The 15,410-nt window shown below is 41.9% G+C and overlaps 1 protein-coding gene across 2 annotated transcripts in view; it reads right to left on the reverse strand.

The window, feature by feature from the left end:
- Window positions 1-225: 225 nt before the first annotated feature.
- GAS7 (growth arrest specific 7) overlaps window positions 226-15,410 on the reverse strand; it is a 287,236-nt gene continuing 272,051 nt past the window's right edge. For both annotated transcript variants that reach the window (XM_056117931.1, XM_056117932.1), the window contains 6 exons: window positions 15,015-15,093; window positions 7,935-8,063; window positions 6,218-6,341; window positions 3,113-3,192; window positions 1,293-1,391; window positions 226-417 (listed from right to left, as the gene is read on the reverse strand). In XM_056117931.1, the coding sequence (XP_055973906.1) occupies window positions 304-417; window positions 1,293-1,391; window positions 3,113-3,192; window positions 6,218-6,341; window positions 7,935-8,063; window positions 15,015-15,093 (625 nt within the window). In that variant the 3' untranslated portion in view covers window positions 226-303. The remainder of the gene's footprint in view (window positions 418-1,292; window positions 1,392-3,112; window positions 3,193-6,217; window positions 6,342-7,934; window positions 8,064-15,014; window positions 15,094-15,410) is intronic.

Below are 15,410 nucleotides of genomic sequence, written 5' to 3' on the forward strand. Positions count from 1 at the left end.
TAAAGTTTCATTCTCAGTGTTGTTAGAGGGGCAAGGACAGCACAGGAGTTAGGGGGTTTCAGTCTTGGAGATAAGGGCAAAGCTATGGATCCATCTTCTTGGTCTGGGAACACTGGGGACCCCACAGTGGGTCTATGTAGGTGGCAGTTTTAAAATCACCAGTTGGAACCTATGCTTTCCTCTTCTCAGTAGACCAGGAGAGAGGGTAGGAGCGAACTTCACTCAACGGCAGGTCCCAAGTGGAAGCCATTGCCTCTCTGTAGGGACTGCCAAGCCCAGTATCCCTGGGACCACATATGATGTTTAGATCTCCATGTCCACGGGACGGATGTTGCCTGTCTTGTGCTCTCTGACCCACAGCTCCCTGTCTTTGGCGGGGTCCACTTTTCGAAGCAGTTGATCAACAGGCTCAACTGTCTACAAGAGATGGAAAAGAGAGGACACTGTCAAAGATGTTAGTCAAGCCAGAGATACTTCCTTCTGAGCCATGTTGCTAGCTGCTGCACTCTCAGCCTGACTAGAGAATTGTGGGGAACCCAGAAGAGGCCTGTCTGAGGCCTGCGACAGTGTGAAGCTCAGAACTGTCATCCCTCCCCTGATTCTTCTTTGATGCACCTTACTCCACAGAACTCAGTGCTTGGTGAAAGGCAAGGTGTCTCAAAGATTTGAGATTTATGAACTCTTTCTTCATCTGTCCCTACATTTACACCTGAGAATAGATCATGTGGAACTATAAATTTAGATATTTAAATATTTTTACAGATATTTTGTGTTTTTTGTTTTCTTTTTGGGTCATACCTGGTGATTCACAGGAGTTACTTCTGGCTCATGCATTCAGGAATTATTCCTGGCGGTGCTCTGGGGATCATATGGGATGCTGGGAATCGAAACTGGGTCGGCTGCATGCAAGGCAAACACCCTACCCGCTGTGCTATTGCTCCAGACCCTACAGATATTTTGTGAAGGGGTAGAATAGAAATTCTCAAAGGGGCTCAATTATATCTGCAGATGTTTTAACTATAATAAACTTCTTTCTCCTTAGGACACTCCATCATGTATATAATTCATGTACTTGGGATATATTCACGTGGATCTCCAAGACACTATCCATGAGTAAGGACAACTCAATTCTAAAATGTTTCCTCATGGGCTCAAGCTTATGCCCACTGCCCATGTCCAGTATAAAGTTCCTTCAAGAGGCTCTTTATCTGCCATGGTGTCGTGTAGGGGGCTTGCCCATGGTCCTGCTGTTTCCTAGGAGTTTTGCTGGTCCAAGGCAGGAGGCAACTTACACTTTGGTTGAACATGTCTGTCTCGTGCCGTAGTTGTGTATACTGGCAGAGGTGTTGCCGAATCATCTCTACCCGCTCCACCTCCAGTCGTTCCAGTTCCTGCCAAGGAGGAAAGAACAGATGTCCACATGCATGTCCCTTCAATTTGGGACCTTCTCACAATGGATATAATATATAAAGCACAAAGTTTATCTCTGCTTGTGCCCCATCCAATATGATCCCCTGGGGTCTGGAAACAAATTCTTCCTATGTGTAAGGGTGAAGGTAAAGATGGTGATACAACAGCTATTATTTCTTGACCTGTTCTGTCATGCTTACTGGGTGCTAAGAGCTTCATCAACATCACTAAATTGTTCTAATAATTTTAAAGACAGAGGTTCCATCTGTAATCCACATTTTCTAAGCCAGGGAATGAAATGAACATCTACAAGACAATGTGCTTTGTCTAAAATGACAAAGAGTTGGATTTGAACCAGAGCTCATTGTGCCCTTAATTCTGCCCCAATGAAGACAATCTCGAGTTCCCTGACAGGGCAGAGAAATAGGATCCACTTGAGAACTTTGTGCTTTGAACAAACCTCTCCCGAGGTTTTGTTCCTGAGCCATTAGTGAACAGTTTCCTGTCCTCTGTCTACTCCAGGTGCTGTGGGAAATACTAGGTACAGGGAAGGTGAGGGGAGCTAAAGTTGGGTGATCACTATCAAAGGGTGGAGTGGAAAAGTTGTCTTTTGGTTTCTAGAGGGTGCTGCATTTTTGCAATTTAGGGGATCAGGCTGTTATTTTGTACACAACTAGGCCACTGTCTAAGTGATTAAGAGGGGAGGGGGATTAAACCAGGGGGCTTAATTAGGAGATTAGCTAGGAGGAAAACCAGGTCACCCAAGCTACAAGAGGTCTTTAATCTGCTCTGGTACACTGTCACCTGCAGAGACAGAGGAGGGATTTTACATGGGACAAACAGGTAGCTCTGGGCTAGGGAACAATGAGTTAAGCCCCTGACTATGCAGTCTTCTTTCTCATCTGCTCCAACTGCCCAAATGCAAACAACACTTCACTGTCCCACAGTGAACGTACTGAGTGAATAGGAGAAAAGCTTTGGAGAGTAAAAAGAGGGCTTTAAAGCTGTTCACCCTGTACTCTGGTGAGAAGACTCCTCCACACCTCTGCCATTTAGGTATTCCAACAGTATTCAATTATTCACTTGAAAAGATGTCCTATTTAAAACCTGTAACTTGATTTTTTAATAAAACAGTTTATAGTTTACTTTAAGTGTATTATATTTCAAGATCTACTGGGTGAGAGGAAACAGAACTAGAAGGGAGATAGCTATGAGTACACATATCAAATTGAAATTCAGGTGCCCCCAAGACAGAGCATGCACCTTAAAGGAAACAAAAGAATTACACTGTTGGTTGAGATGTGGGTGATCCCCAAGATGGATGGATAATGTGCCAGGGTGTAGGTCTTCTGCAAGTGAAGAGGCTCACTATTCACACAAGTTGCTATTTATTCTAAAGGGGCCACTATCTATTTGGATAGGGACATCCTCAGTGGACACAGAATTGTCAGGAGTTAGGCTAAGAGAAGAGAGCATAACCTGATCCTTGCTCATTTTCATACAGCTAGGATGAATCAGAGTAATGATCTGATTTGCATAGACTCATCTCTCTGAGGTGAGATTTTGAGCCAAACACTCAAGATTTAATGATCTTCCAGAATCAACTCTTCTCTTCTATATGCCTTCCAGTTTCCCCCTAAGCATTAAACTCTGAAAGAGCATCAAATTCTGCATAACACTGTTACACATGCTGATTACTCACCAATGTAGTCGTTACCATCTCCTCAAACCACTTGGACTGGGACTGATTGTAGAGGTCCACACAGCGCATGAGGTCATCTCCTAGAAAAGGCCAATATCACCATTATGTGCCATTCTGTCCTCACTATTGTTGCCCTCTTCCATCTTCACGCAAGAGCTATGCCTCCCTTACTGTGAAGTCATGGAGACAGAGAGTAGTTGTGATGAGGAGAATGGCAGGTGAAGATAGTGTCATAAAAGAAAATCCAGCACCATGAGACCAATTTCAGGTACATATCTAACTTTAACTAAATTTAACTCCAGACATTAATCACTCAGGAAAGACTGTGTATATAGGTATACGTGGGAGAGGTGTATCACAAACCCAGGAGGTAATATCCTTTCTAAAACTGGCAGTTTCATTTCACACTTGGAGGGTCTAGCATGGTTAACATATGTGTCACAAATCAATTTGTACAGATTGGATTTAAAGAGAAGTTTGAAAATTATATGTATGTGTTTATCCACATAGGTAGCAAGACATCATTTTGAAATACAAAATAGTGTATCTAATGGGTCATTCATAAGAAGTAATGGCATGAAAACATATTCTGAACTACCACATACTAATTCCAGGATAGTGATTACATCGAGAAAGAAAGAAAACATGGGTAGTTAATAACATTTATTTAGAGAGTAATCTGAAATAAAATGGTACACCATGGCTAGTGTTCTATTTTTTGTATATTGGTTTGAAAGAGTTTGTAATTAGAAAGAAAACAAACTTTAAAGTAATTTCTAAGTAACAGCACCCAGGACTTTTTTTTTCTTAAAATCTTTATTTGTAGGTAGAAACTATGCATTAAGATAGCACAGCGGGTAGGGCGTTTGCCTTGCACATGGCTGACCCAGGCAAGCTACCGAGAGTATCCCAATCACATGGCAGAGCCTGGTAAGCTCCGCACAGCCTATTCAATATGCCAAACACAGTAACAAGTCTCAAAATGGAGACGTTATTGGTGCCCACTTGAGCAAATTGATGAACAACGGGAGGACAGTGCTACAGTTATATTATACACCAGAGACTCTTGATTCTATGCTCCTGGGTGTGCTCAGGAGTGGTAGGGATCAAAAATGGAGTGGCTGCATGCAGGGCAAGAACTCTAACCCTTATGCTATCTCTGTGGCCCCAGATATACAGAATCTCCACATCAATCTTCTATCTATATGTATACAATATTCCAGTGTTGCTAGTACAGGCAAATACTCTGACACAATCTGAAAGGCCCACAAAAATCAATTAGGGAATTACAAAATTAATTTAAATAGTCATACGCTTGCATGTATTTATCCATTAAAAAAGGTTTCCAGTATCCCTCTCCCCGCCAATCTCCCCCATCCCCCGCCCCATCCCACCCTGTCTCTGTGGCAGGGCATTTCCTTTTGTTCTCTCTCTCTTATTGGGTATTGTGGTTTGAAAAAGAGGCAATGGGTGACAATCATGTTTGGTCTATAGTCTACTTTCAGCATGCTTCTCCCATCCTGGGAGGATCCTCCTCCTGGGAGGATCTTCCCTAAAAAAGTTTTGATGCATATTATGAACGGTCAAATAAATTAAGTGATGAAGTAGAACAATTCCTAGGATAAATTACATATAAGTTTAGAATATCAAGTATAATATGATCTCATGTATATACATATTTAGCACTGTCCTCCCATTGTTCATCGATTTGCTTGAGCGGGCACCAGAAACGTCTCCATTGTGAGACTTGTTGTTACTGTTTTTGGAATATCGAATACGTCATGGTGAGCTTGCCATGCTATGCCGTGCAGGTGGAATACTCTCAGTAGCTTGCTGGGCTCTCTGAGAGGGTATATACATATTAATTTGCCCCGACCCGTGGGACTAGTCAACGTGGATAACCAGGAGAGGGTTTGCGAGTAGGGAAAAAGAGAGAGACAGAAGAATGGGAGCAAGTCAAGACTCTGATCAAGCTCCAAATTTATTTCTCCCAAGCTAGCCTTTTACAATTGATTACATGAGGAAGTGGGCAAAATGGAAAATTAGCAAAGCATGCAGATTTTCAATAAATCATGGTGTGAGCCCTAGCGGTGGGCTCATGGCACTTATCCTGGGCATAGCTCAGAAACTTACACAATGTATTTTAACATTTTTTCAAGAAGAGATTAGTCTTAAATCGCAGGTCAGGCTGTAGTGACATTTTGGCCCCAGGCATTAATTTTTTAAATTAAAAATTTAGATTTAAGTTGTGGTGAATGTATAGGATAAATAAGATATTCTTATGTGCTGATTAATTTTTGTGCCAGGTAGTGGCAATATAATTTTTAATAGTTTAGTAAATTAAGATATTTGAAATGGTCTTGCCTCTGTTCTGCTTTTATTCCCAATTACGATAAGTATATCATACCTTCTATTTCTAGGACCACTTATTTATTACTCTGCATTAGATATTCTAATATTAAATACAATATTTCTATTACATTATTTAGATACTGATTTATTTTTATACTAAAAATCCATATGATTAAATGGCTTATTCTATCAAGAATTAATTATATAAGGTTTACCACATGTGGAAGTGCAAGTACAGAGAGACCTTCTGAGGCAAACCTAAACCAATAGCACAAACTATAATCCCAGGAAACAATATATTCTTTCATGCAGTGAAACCTTGAGTTTTAAGCCAATTTTTACCACTAAGTAGACCAAGAAATGAACTACCAAAAACATCCTTCAGAGAAAATCTGCAATTTTCATTAAGAAAGAGGATTAGGAGAAGTCCATCACTATGGAGCCTTTCAAACATTAGTCCCCAATGCAATGAGGGCTGGTACTTGTGCTCTTACTGGCTTCATCTGGAGCTTGTCCACTCCTAGGACTGAGATCTCGGGTTCGGAAAGAAAGAGTTTACTGAGGTGAACGTGAGGAGCCCAGTGTGCATCAAAGCGTGGCACATTCTAGCCTGCTCTTCACTGTACCATCCACACCCAGTCTCCTCTTGTGGGATGTATACCTCCTGGGGAACCCTGTCTCTCATCCTGTCCTTTCTGATTCTCTGATCAGTGATGACAGAGTGCAGCAAATGAACAATGTGCTTGTACTCACCTGCCTGTGTGGACTTCCTTCGTGCCTTTTTAATATCCTCTTCTGTCTTGTTGCTCAATTTGATTTCCAGCTGCTGGGTTTTCATCTCTAGGTCTTTCTGACGCTCCGTGAGGGCTTTTCGGGCCTGAAGTCCAAAAGAGAAAGATGTTAAAAAACTCAGTCAGGAAGATCCACAGGTCATAGGGCTGGGTACCTCTTATTTAGATTAGAGTATTTTTTCCCCTTGTTTTTATCAGATTTTACCACAAGCAACTTTGAGGATAACTGGCTAGATTAGGATCACCTGGACCAGCAGTGCGCAAGTGGGAAGGCCCATCTCTTCCTGCAATTCTCTAACTTGCCTGTAGGGCACGCACCTTCCTTCTTTCCCTCCTCCCTCCCTCACCCCCTCTCTCCCTCTCCCTCTCCCTCTTCCTCTCTCTCTCTCTCTCCCCCCCCCCCCCGTCGTCCCTCTCTTCCTTCTCTCTCCTCCCTCCCTCCCTCCATTCTCTTCCTTCCTTCCTTCCTTCCTTCCTTCCTTCCTTCCTTCCTTCCTTCCTTCCTTCCTTCCTTCTTTCTTGTAAAAAATAGGTTTTATTTGGAAGTTCTGAGCAATACAGTGGGAGAAGAGAGAAAAAGTACATGCTCAAGAAAGAATACAGGCTTATCCAGAATGGAGAGAGCCTAAGTCCACACCCCAGCATTAGATATGAAAGTACGTATCTCAAGAGAAAAGATGTGGGCAATACATGTGCTTGGGCACCACATGCTCATGGCAGAACACATGGGCACAGGCAGCGTATGAGTTTTTCAGGTCACATTTTCATTGAAATATGACATGAATGGAGGATCCAAACATCCCAAAGCACAGCCCTACTAGGGTATAAGGAGCCAAAAAGAACATTCGTGTCACTTGTAGCAGTGCTAAACAAATACAGAACTTTCTGGAGCAGGCTAAAAGCAGCTTGCTTTCTGCACTGTGGTTCCAATATCGGCAATTCCACAGCCCTTTGGTGGCAGCAACTGGCATGGTTTAAGGTGGCCACAGTTCCGTATGCTCTCCTTATCCTTCGACCTCTCCCAAAGGAGTCAGAGTTATCTTTACTCCAGTACTGGCCACTTGCTTCTTTCCCCACTGTGGACTTCAGGAAGAGTATGACTGGCTTAAGAAGGAACAGAATAGGGGCTGGAGCGATAGCACAGTGGGTAGGGCAATTTGCCTTGCACGCAGCCTACCTGGTTTGATTTCCAGCATCCCATATGGTCCCCTGAGCACTGACAGGAGTAATTCCTGAGTGCAGAGCCAGGAGTAACCCCTGTGCATTGCCAGGTGTGACCCAAAAAGCAAAACAAAAACAAAAACAAAACAAAACAATAAGAAGAAGGAACAGAACAGATGAGTCCCAGACATGGGAAGCTACATGAAGCCCAGCACCATGCCCAGGAACAGCAGCACCACCCAAAGCATAATTTACCCTACCTCACACATGTGGCTGATTCACCATAACCCCGTTAATAAGTTTAGCCTCTCTTGTCCCCCCAGCCACTGCCAGCTTTTGCTGGGTTCAGAAACTTCCGGAGCATCCATATGAGGCTCATATACCTCTGTTATACCCCCAATTCCAATTCCATGTCATAGAGAGCAAAGATCTCTGTTTCGACACTTGGAGTTGTGGCTGGTTCCCATCCCTTTCAGTGGGTTTTCACCCTGACCAAGCCCCATGTCCGGCACCCTCACCTTCTCCACTGATGCATAACGACTAGCAAGCTGCTTGCGAAGGTCAGCAATGTGGTGGTCACACTTTTTCATGTCTTTCTTGAAGTTCTCACGGAAGTTCATTAGGGGTTTTTCTACTTCACTGTGGAGCTGTCAAGGAGAGAAGTGTGTATGGGTGTGGGGGACACTCCAAATGCAGAACATCAGCAAGCAAGCAAAGCAGGAAGCAGCGATCCTCTTACTCCTGTAAGGTGAGAGTGGGTTCTAACACATTTCACTGGCATTTCACTGAATCAATTTAGCTGAATTGATCGGGCTAAGCTAGTTTGTCTCCAAAACTCACATGATGTACAGATGGATGAATAGACTTATGATGGATAAATAGTCATGTTAGCTAACATCTTCCTCCTAAAATCACAGTACTTGCATGGATTTTCGTGGGAGTACATCACCCTTAGGATCCCAACATGGAGCTTTGAGGGGCAGAAACCAAACTGCCATCTTTGTTTCCTCAAGCATGTAGCACAGTGCTTTGTCTCGTACATGCACTAAATTAGACGAATTTCCATCAGTACTTTTACTGACTGCCTACCTGCCAGGTGCTGAAACTACTAAAGTGATGTGAACATTGTCCCAAATTTAGAGAACCCTTGGTGGGAGCACACAGACTGAGCTGTACCTAGTACCTAGAAAGAGTTTTCTCACTGACTGTTCAGCATGGATGTAAGCTATTTTCCACCACCAGAGGAGTTAGCCTAATGTTCTGAATGAGGTGGTTGTTCAGGGAGGTGCTTGTTTTACAAGTTATTTCCTTATTTTATATTCTTTCTCTCTTTCTCTACATTCTTTATTACATATGAATACAAGGTGTATCTGATAAGAATATTGATTAGTGTGAACCTGCTGTGGTCTCAGTCTGATGAGTAGTCTAAGGCCCTGGACTCAGATTTTCAGCGTACTTGGCTATAGATCCAGCTCCTAAGATCCCCTAACTTAGATTTTCAAAATTCTCAACCTAGCTCCTTATGACCCCCTTGACTTTAAAGCCTTCCTATTTAGTATTCCAATTCCTTCCAATTTATCCTATACTTACCTCGACTTCCTACAGCCTGATGATGTGGTGGCGCAGAGTCCCTTAGATACCAGCTATACCAGCTACCCCCCTCTGGGAAGCACAGGTGTCTTTGGACAGGTTAACTCTCAACTCTGGAATTCTGTGATTTCTCTATTTCTCTCTCATTGCTCAACATGGTCTTGGAACATAGCTTTTACTCTGAAGATTAAGTTGTTCCTAGTTCTAAATAACCAATTACATTTGATTATAAATTCCAGAGGGCAGGGATCATGCTGGTTTGGGCACTGTTGTACACATGTAGTGTTTGGCAAAGCTGGTATAGAATGTCACCGCTTAGAAAAGTGACTGAATCTTCAATGCTCAATGGGCTGCTTGTAAAAATAACTTTGGATGTCCTCCAAAGACTAACAGAGAACAGGTCACCAGAATGTTCCTCTCCTCTAAGTTAATTGTAAATGTCTATCTTCTCCTTTTTTCCCTGAGGTACAGGAAATGGCCTTGTATAAGTAAATATCCCCATCTGGTGGTAGTTTGTAACTTGACAGCTAACAAGAACAATTGAACGCTTTTACTATTAACATGAGGCTTGTGCTGAGGAGAATCTGTGTAAGTTAGCTGCTATATGAATCTGCTCTCATCTGGGTGTTAACTCAACCTCATAACTCAGGAACCCTGAGGTCTCTGAGGACCTGAAAAGCCAGTTGATTTATAGTCTTAAAAATGTCTCAGAATGACCCACATTCTGAGCATTTAGGATTTAGGATTCCTGGGACAGAATAATAGCCTCTGACAAAAGATCCACAAACCTCCAACACCTCAAAGTGTCATGCCCATATTCCAAAAGACATTCTGGAAACACAACGTTACCAGTTGTCAAAGTGATTCAATCCCACAAATATTTCCTATTTTAAACATTTTTCAAAGATGCATTTAAAAAAATAAAGTTGCCTAGGTGTCTTTTTATCCCCATTCTTTACTTTTAAGCCTATTCCTTTAAATAAAGGCAGTAATGTTCCCTGGAAGCTGGTCCTCATGCTCTCATGAAGTCTCTCGGGGAAAAGTCTGTTTTTCAGAACTCTTATTTTCTTACTCTTCTTCTCTTCCAACTCATCAGGAGGAATAAGATCCACTTGAAGCTGGAAGGAATATGGGAGGCTATCAGGTCCAACTGGTGGGTTGCTGAGAATTATAAAATTTGTTCAGTGGGTTTGGTAAGCTTTTTGTTTGTTTGTTGCCTATGCTCATCTGTACTCAGAAACTGCTTCCAGCTTGATGCTCCGGGATTGCTCTCTGTAGTGGCTGGAGGACCTCATGGAAAACTGGAGCTGGAACCTGGGCCTAACACATATAAAGGCCAGTGCTTTAACACTGAACCACATCCCTGAACCTGGCCAGCTTTTTAATGAAATAGATCAAAATTAAATAGTAAGTATTTTAGGTAGGATGATAAGCTGGGTATTGATAGTGTGTGTTCTGAGTACTTTGTGAAATCAATTATTTTGTGTAATGGCCAAATATGTTTCAAGTCACTGCTCAAGCGCAAGTTCATTATTTCCAACATGAAAACAATGGAAGTGCAAAAGGTCTAAGTAACTTACCTAATGTCACAAAGGCTGTCAAAATCTATCCTCATAATTCCCACTGCTCCATTATCTTCTGACTTGAGTGTGTGGTCTATACTCAGGATTTGTTTTTCTCCCACCAAGAGGAATGTTTCCATTCTCCCTTCTTAGCTTCAGCCTATATAACTTCTTTTGTATATAGCAATTTTATTTCTTTAATAGCCTGTTGCTATTAATAGTGGGTTGTCTAATAGACTAGAAAAGCCTGAAAGATTGCCATAATAAAATTGCATTTCTTATGTTGCTCTTGCTTCCAACAAAGAACATTAAAAATAGAGTCTCAAGAACCCTTTGCAGAAGATATAAAAATGGATTTCATGCATATGAAGTCATATTAATCATGGCAGACAAGTTTTTGGACACACCCACCCTCCATCAAGTAGTTAACCACTGAGCTGCCTCAAGTATTGACTATAGTCACCAGCACTGACTCACAGACAGCATATGTCAGTGCATGACACTCTTCAGATATTGCTCTTAATGTGATTGGTAGAGTGGGATGTGAGGTAACCTACACTATCCCAGATAGGTGAAATACTCCCCAGAACAACTTTGGGTGTTTTCAATTACCCTGATCTCCTAGGTCTAGGTATTCTTTCCAAGTGCTTAGTTCTCTCCTTTGCTCCCTTTATAGCTCAGCCTACTTGGCTGTGTGACTATGGATTTCAATTTAACCTCTCGGTCCTAACTCATTTATGAAATACAAATGCTATCTAGCAAGTTATTTGATAAATTGAAGAAAATGAAGTGAGACTATAAATAATGATAAGCACAGAACACATAATTATGATACAGTCATACAATCACAAATATATCTTTTTTGTCTTCACTCTTAGGTCCTGGCCAGAATTCCTGAAACTTCCTAAGTGATACAGGTATCAGGAGATCTTTGTATACAGCAATCTTCAGTTCTATTATCTGGTCTTTGACCCTGATTCTTGACACTAAGCTACCGAAATCTTTGGAATTTCCTGAAGGACAGGGTAATATCTTCTTTTAATAAGGCTCCTAAATAGCATGAGGAGTAGTTGTTGGATGCCAGAAGGTTGTTTCATGATTAGAAGTTTGGAACTTCACCCTCATACTTATCCTTTGGGGAGGGAAGAGAACCTAGAGATCTAGTTAATAATAGATTATGACTATATGATGAAACCACTATCAAAAAGCATAAACTATAGTAGTTTGGAGAGTTCCTTGATTGGTGAATCAGGAGGATGGTGGAGTCAAACTCGAGGGAGACAGAAGATACGGTGTTTACAATCCTTCTGGACTTCAAACTATGTACCTCTTTATCTGACTAGTCAGATGCATCCTTTATTATATAATAACTGGTAAGCCTAATGCTTTCCTTAGTTTTGTGAGCCATTCCAGCAAACTATGAAACATGAATAAGGTTGAAAGTTTCCATTTTCAGGAATGTAGGTAATCTGAGGAACCACTATGTACAGTTAGTATTTGAAGTGACTTTCTTATTCTTCATTACTCTCTGAGATTTGATTTCAGGTAGTTAATGTCATAACTGTCTAATCCAATTGGATTAGACACCGAGCTGCATTGGTCAATGCAGGAGAAACCCACGTAGTTGGTAGGAACATGTATTAGTGCCAGGAACAGTAGTAAAAGGAAATAGTAGTAAAATATTCCATTTTTTTCCATCTGAGTATTCCACAAACCATTGAGAAACCACAGGTCCTGCTGATGGGGAGTAAGTGCCACCAGGGTTCCTAGAAATCTAGCAAGAAACCTTTCAGAAGCTCATAGATTTGGCTCTCCCCCAAGCTATTCTTCCATTGATTCCACCAGTCAGTGGTGAATTCTATTTGCATAGACGAGATGTTGGAAGCTGAGATGATAAAAGGAAATTTGAAGGAACCTACCCATGTTAACCAAACTTAAAAATAATGTATTGATTTATACATATGGAAGATAAAGATGTGCAAAGGGGTTTGCTCCCAACCTTGAATGGCAATTTTTTGTGTCCTGCTTTGTGTATAATTATGCCATTATTAGTTCAAGAATTCTCACTGTGATCTGGCAGTCAATCCACTTTTGGAAACACTAACATACTTTAGGAACAGGGAACTGATAACTTTGCTGCTTCTTCCTCCCACCCCAGCTCATTATAAAGAAACTTCCTATGTCTCAGTAATTTGGAGAGGCTCCAGGTTGGTTTTCAGATCTGTTACATGAAGAACCATAATAAGATGAGGTAGAGAGAGGTGGGTACAAAGCCAGATTCCTATTCTTCGACAGTGCACATCTCACTGGAATCATAAAGCCTGGAACTGCTGTGGGGAAAGTGCTAGGTAAGACACAAGGCATGTAACGACTGAGAGAGCCCCAGGAAAAATTGGCTGTCTTTGGAAGATGCGGCCTTTAGGAAGTAGGGGCAGTAAACTTTTCCCAGTTTAAAAAAGGAGGCTCAAAGAGTTTTAGCACTTTATATGAAGGTCCTTTTGGGTTTCTCTGTCTCACTGTGGGAAGACAGAGGAAACAGTGTGAACCCTAGGAGATTACTGAGAATGGTGCCCCTCTAGAGGGCATTCTTTAGTGGCAAGCAGGGATATACAGCCCACCTACTAAAGTGGTTGTGTCACTTTATCATGCACTATGGCACGTAGACACCTGACTTGCCTTCCCCATGAAATGGTTGCTGAGACTCTGAAAAGGACTTTGGGAATATGAGCCAGAGATGAAAGATGAGGGTTGTGTGGAAACATGGATAAATCTTGAATCAAAGTAAACTTCAAGACTAGGAATCTGAGAATTATTCAGGAAATCCCATTCAGGGGCTGGAGAGACAGTAGGATGAACGAGCCAACCCAGCATCCCAAATGGCCACCCAGGCACCACCAGGAGTAATTCCTAAGTGCAGAGCCAGAAATAACCCTCAAAACATTCCTTGGTGTGGCCCCAAAAAACAGAGAAAGAAAGTAAAAACATAAAGTCCCATTCATTCTTCAGAAAAAGATTTATTAAACATATATTTTGTACTGGCTACTACCCTGAGTACTGAAGCAGAGTGAACAGGACAGAAATACCACCCTCAAGCATGTTACGACACTAGAGTCTTTTGAACCAAATGAAAAATTATCATTTACCTATTCCGCAATTTTGCAATAACATGTAACAAAAGAGTTCTCCCTTCAATACAGCTGTGTCTCCTAACATCAAGAAGACTTGGCATATACCAACACATTTTACAGTAGACTCAGCAACCAACTGAGGGGCCACTCTGAGCCCACCCAACCAAATATTGAAAATTGAATGATCAAAACCTTATTAAAATCAATGAATTCAATTAAAATGAAATTCAATTAAAACAAAGGTAATATTGACTTAGCACATATCACTTCCTAACTACACCTTATTCTGATTTTGATGGTTACTTATAGTTATTGATACAACTGTATGTTATTGCTTCAGTATGATGGAAACATTAAAAATGTGCTAATTTATGTTTCCCTTCCCAGCTCTTTTCATTTCTTTCTGGATTTGAGGCTACACTCCAATATACTCAGGGCTTACTCTTGACTGCTCAGGGATCAATCCTGGTGGAATTCAGGGACCATATGCTGTGTCAAGAGATCTAACTGGGGTCTGTCACATGTAAGGAAAGCACTGTAGCACTGTCCTCCTGTTGTTCAATTTCCTCAAGTGGGCCCAGTAACGTCTCCATTGCGAGACTTGTTGTTACTGTGTTTGATATATTGAATATGTTACGGGGAGCTTGCCAGGCTTTGCCGTGGGTGAGATACTCTCGGTAGCTTGTCAGGCTCTCTGAGAGGGGCGGAGGAATCGAACCCAGCTTAGCTGGGCTGGCTGCATGCAAGGCAACCACCTTACCCACTGTGCTATCGCTCCAGCCCAAGGAAAGCACCTTAACCTTATATTATCTTTTTGGCCCTTCTCTTTTCAACTCTTAAAAAGTTACATTCAGGGGTCAGAGAGATAGTATCATAGGGAGGGTGCTTGCTTTGCAGATGGCCAGCCCAGGTTTTGTGCCCAGCCCCCCAGTGGTCCCCCAGTCCCAGCAGGAGTCGTAACTGAGCATAAACCAAAGAGTACTCCCTGAGTACCACCAGGTATGCTGTCTTTCCCAAAAAACATTACATCCAGCGGCTGCAGAAGTGGTATTGAGGCTAAGGCACTTTCCGTGCATGTGGCTGGCTCAATCCCAGCACCACATATTTGAATCCCAGAACCACATGTGGTCCCCTGAATATTATCAGGAGTGATCCCTAAGCACAGAACCAGGACTAAATCCTGAGTGTCACTGGATGTGACCTCAAAACAAACAAAACCCAAACAACAAAAAATTACACCCAGGAAATTGGTAAGTACTTTTAGCTAGAAATAAATATTTAGCAACACAGGACTATGTAAAACCTATAATCCAGTTACCTTGGCAGAGAACTTGAGGTGAACTTCGGCTTCATCTGCAAGGCTCTTCTTCACTTGTGCCCATGCTTCTCCCAAGGAGCTAAAAATGAAGAACAGAATCAGAGTTGCAGTGTTACTAGGACCTCAGTCATAGAGCACAACTCTTCCTGTGGTGGGAAAGAGAGTTCAGATCCATCTTGGAGTAGCCTATAATGTACACGATAAGGCATGAGGGGCAGAGACTAAGCACAAACAGACACAAGCATCACATTCAGTCCAAAACGATAGAGCTACCCAAGGGCATTTTCTGGAGACAGACTGGTTGTAGACAGGAACAGAGAAATACAGCAAAACCCTGACAACTGGAAGAGATGCAAGAAGATGATAAACTACAGCTTCAGTGAGGGCTTCGATACC

The sequence above is a fragment of the Sorex fumeus genome, unplaced genomic scaffold, assembly GCF_029834395.1.
Source record: "Sorex fumeus unplaced genomic scaffold, SorFum_2.1 ptg000036l, whole genome shotgun sequence".
NCBI lineage: Eukaryota > Metazoa > Chordata > Mammalia > Eulipotyphla > Soricidae > Sorex > Sorex fumeus.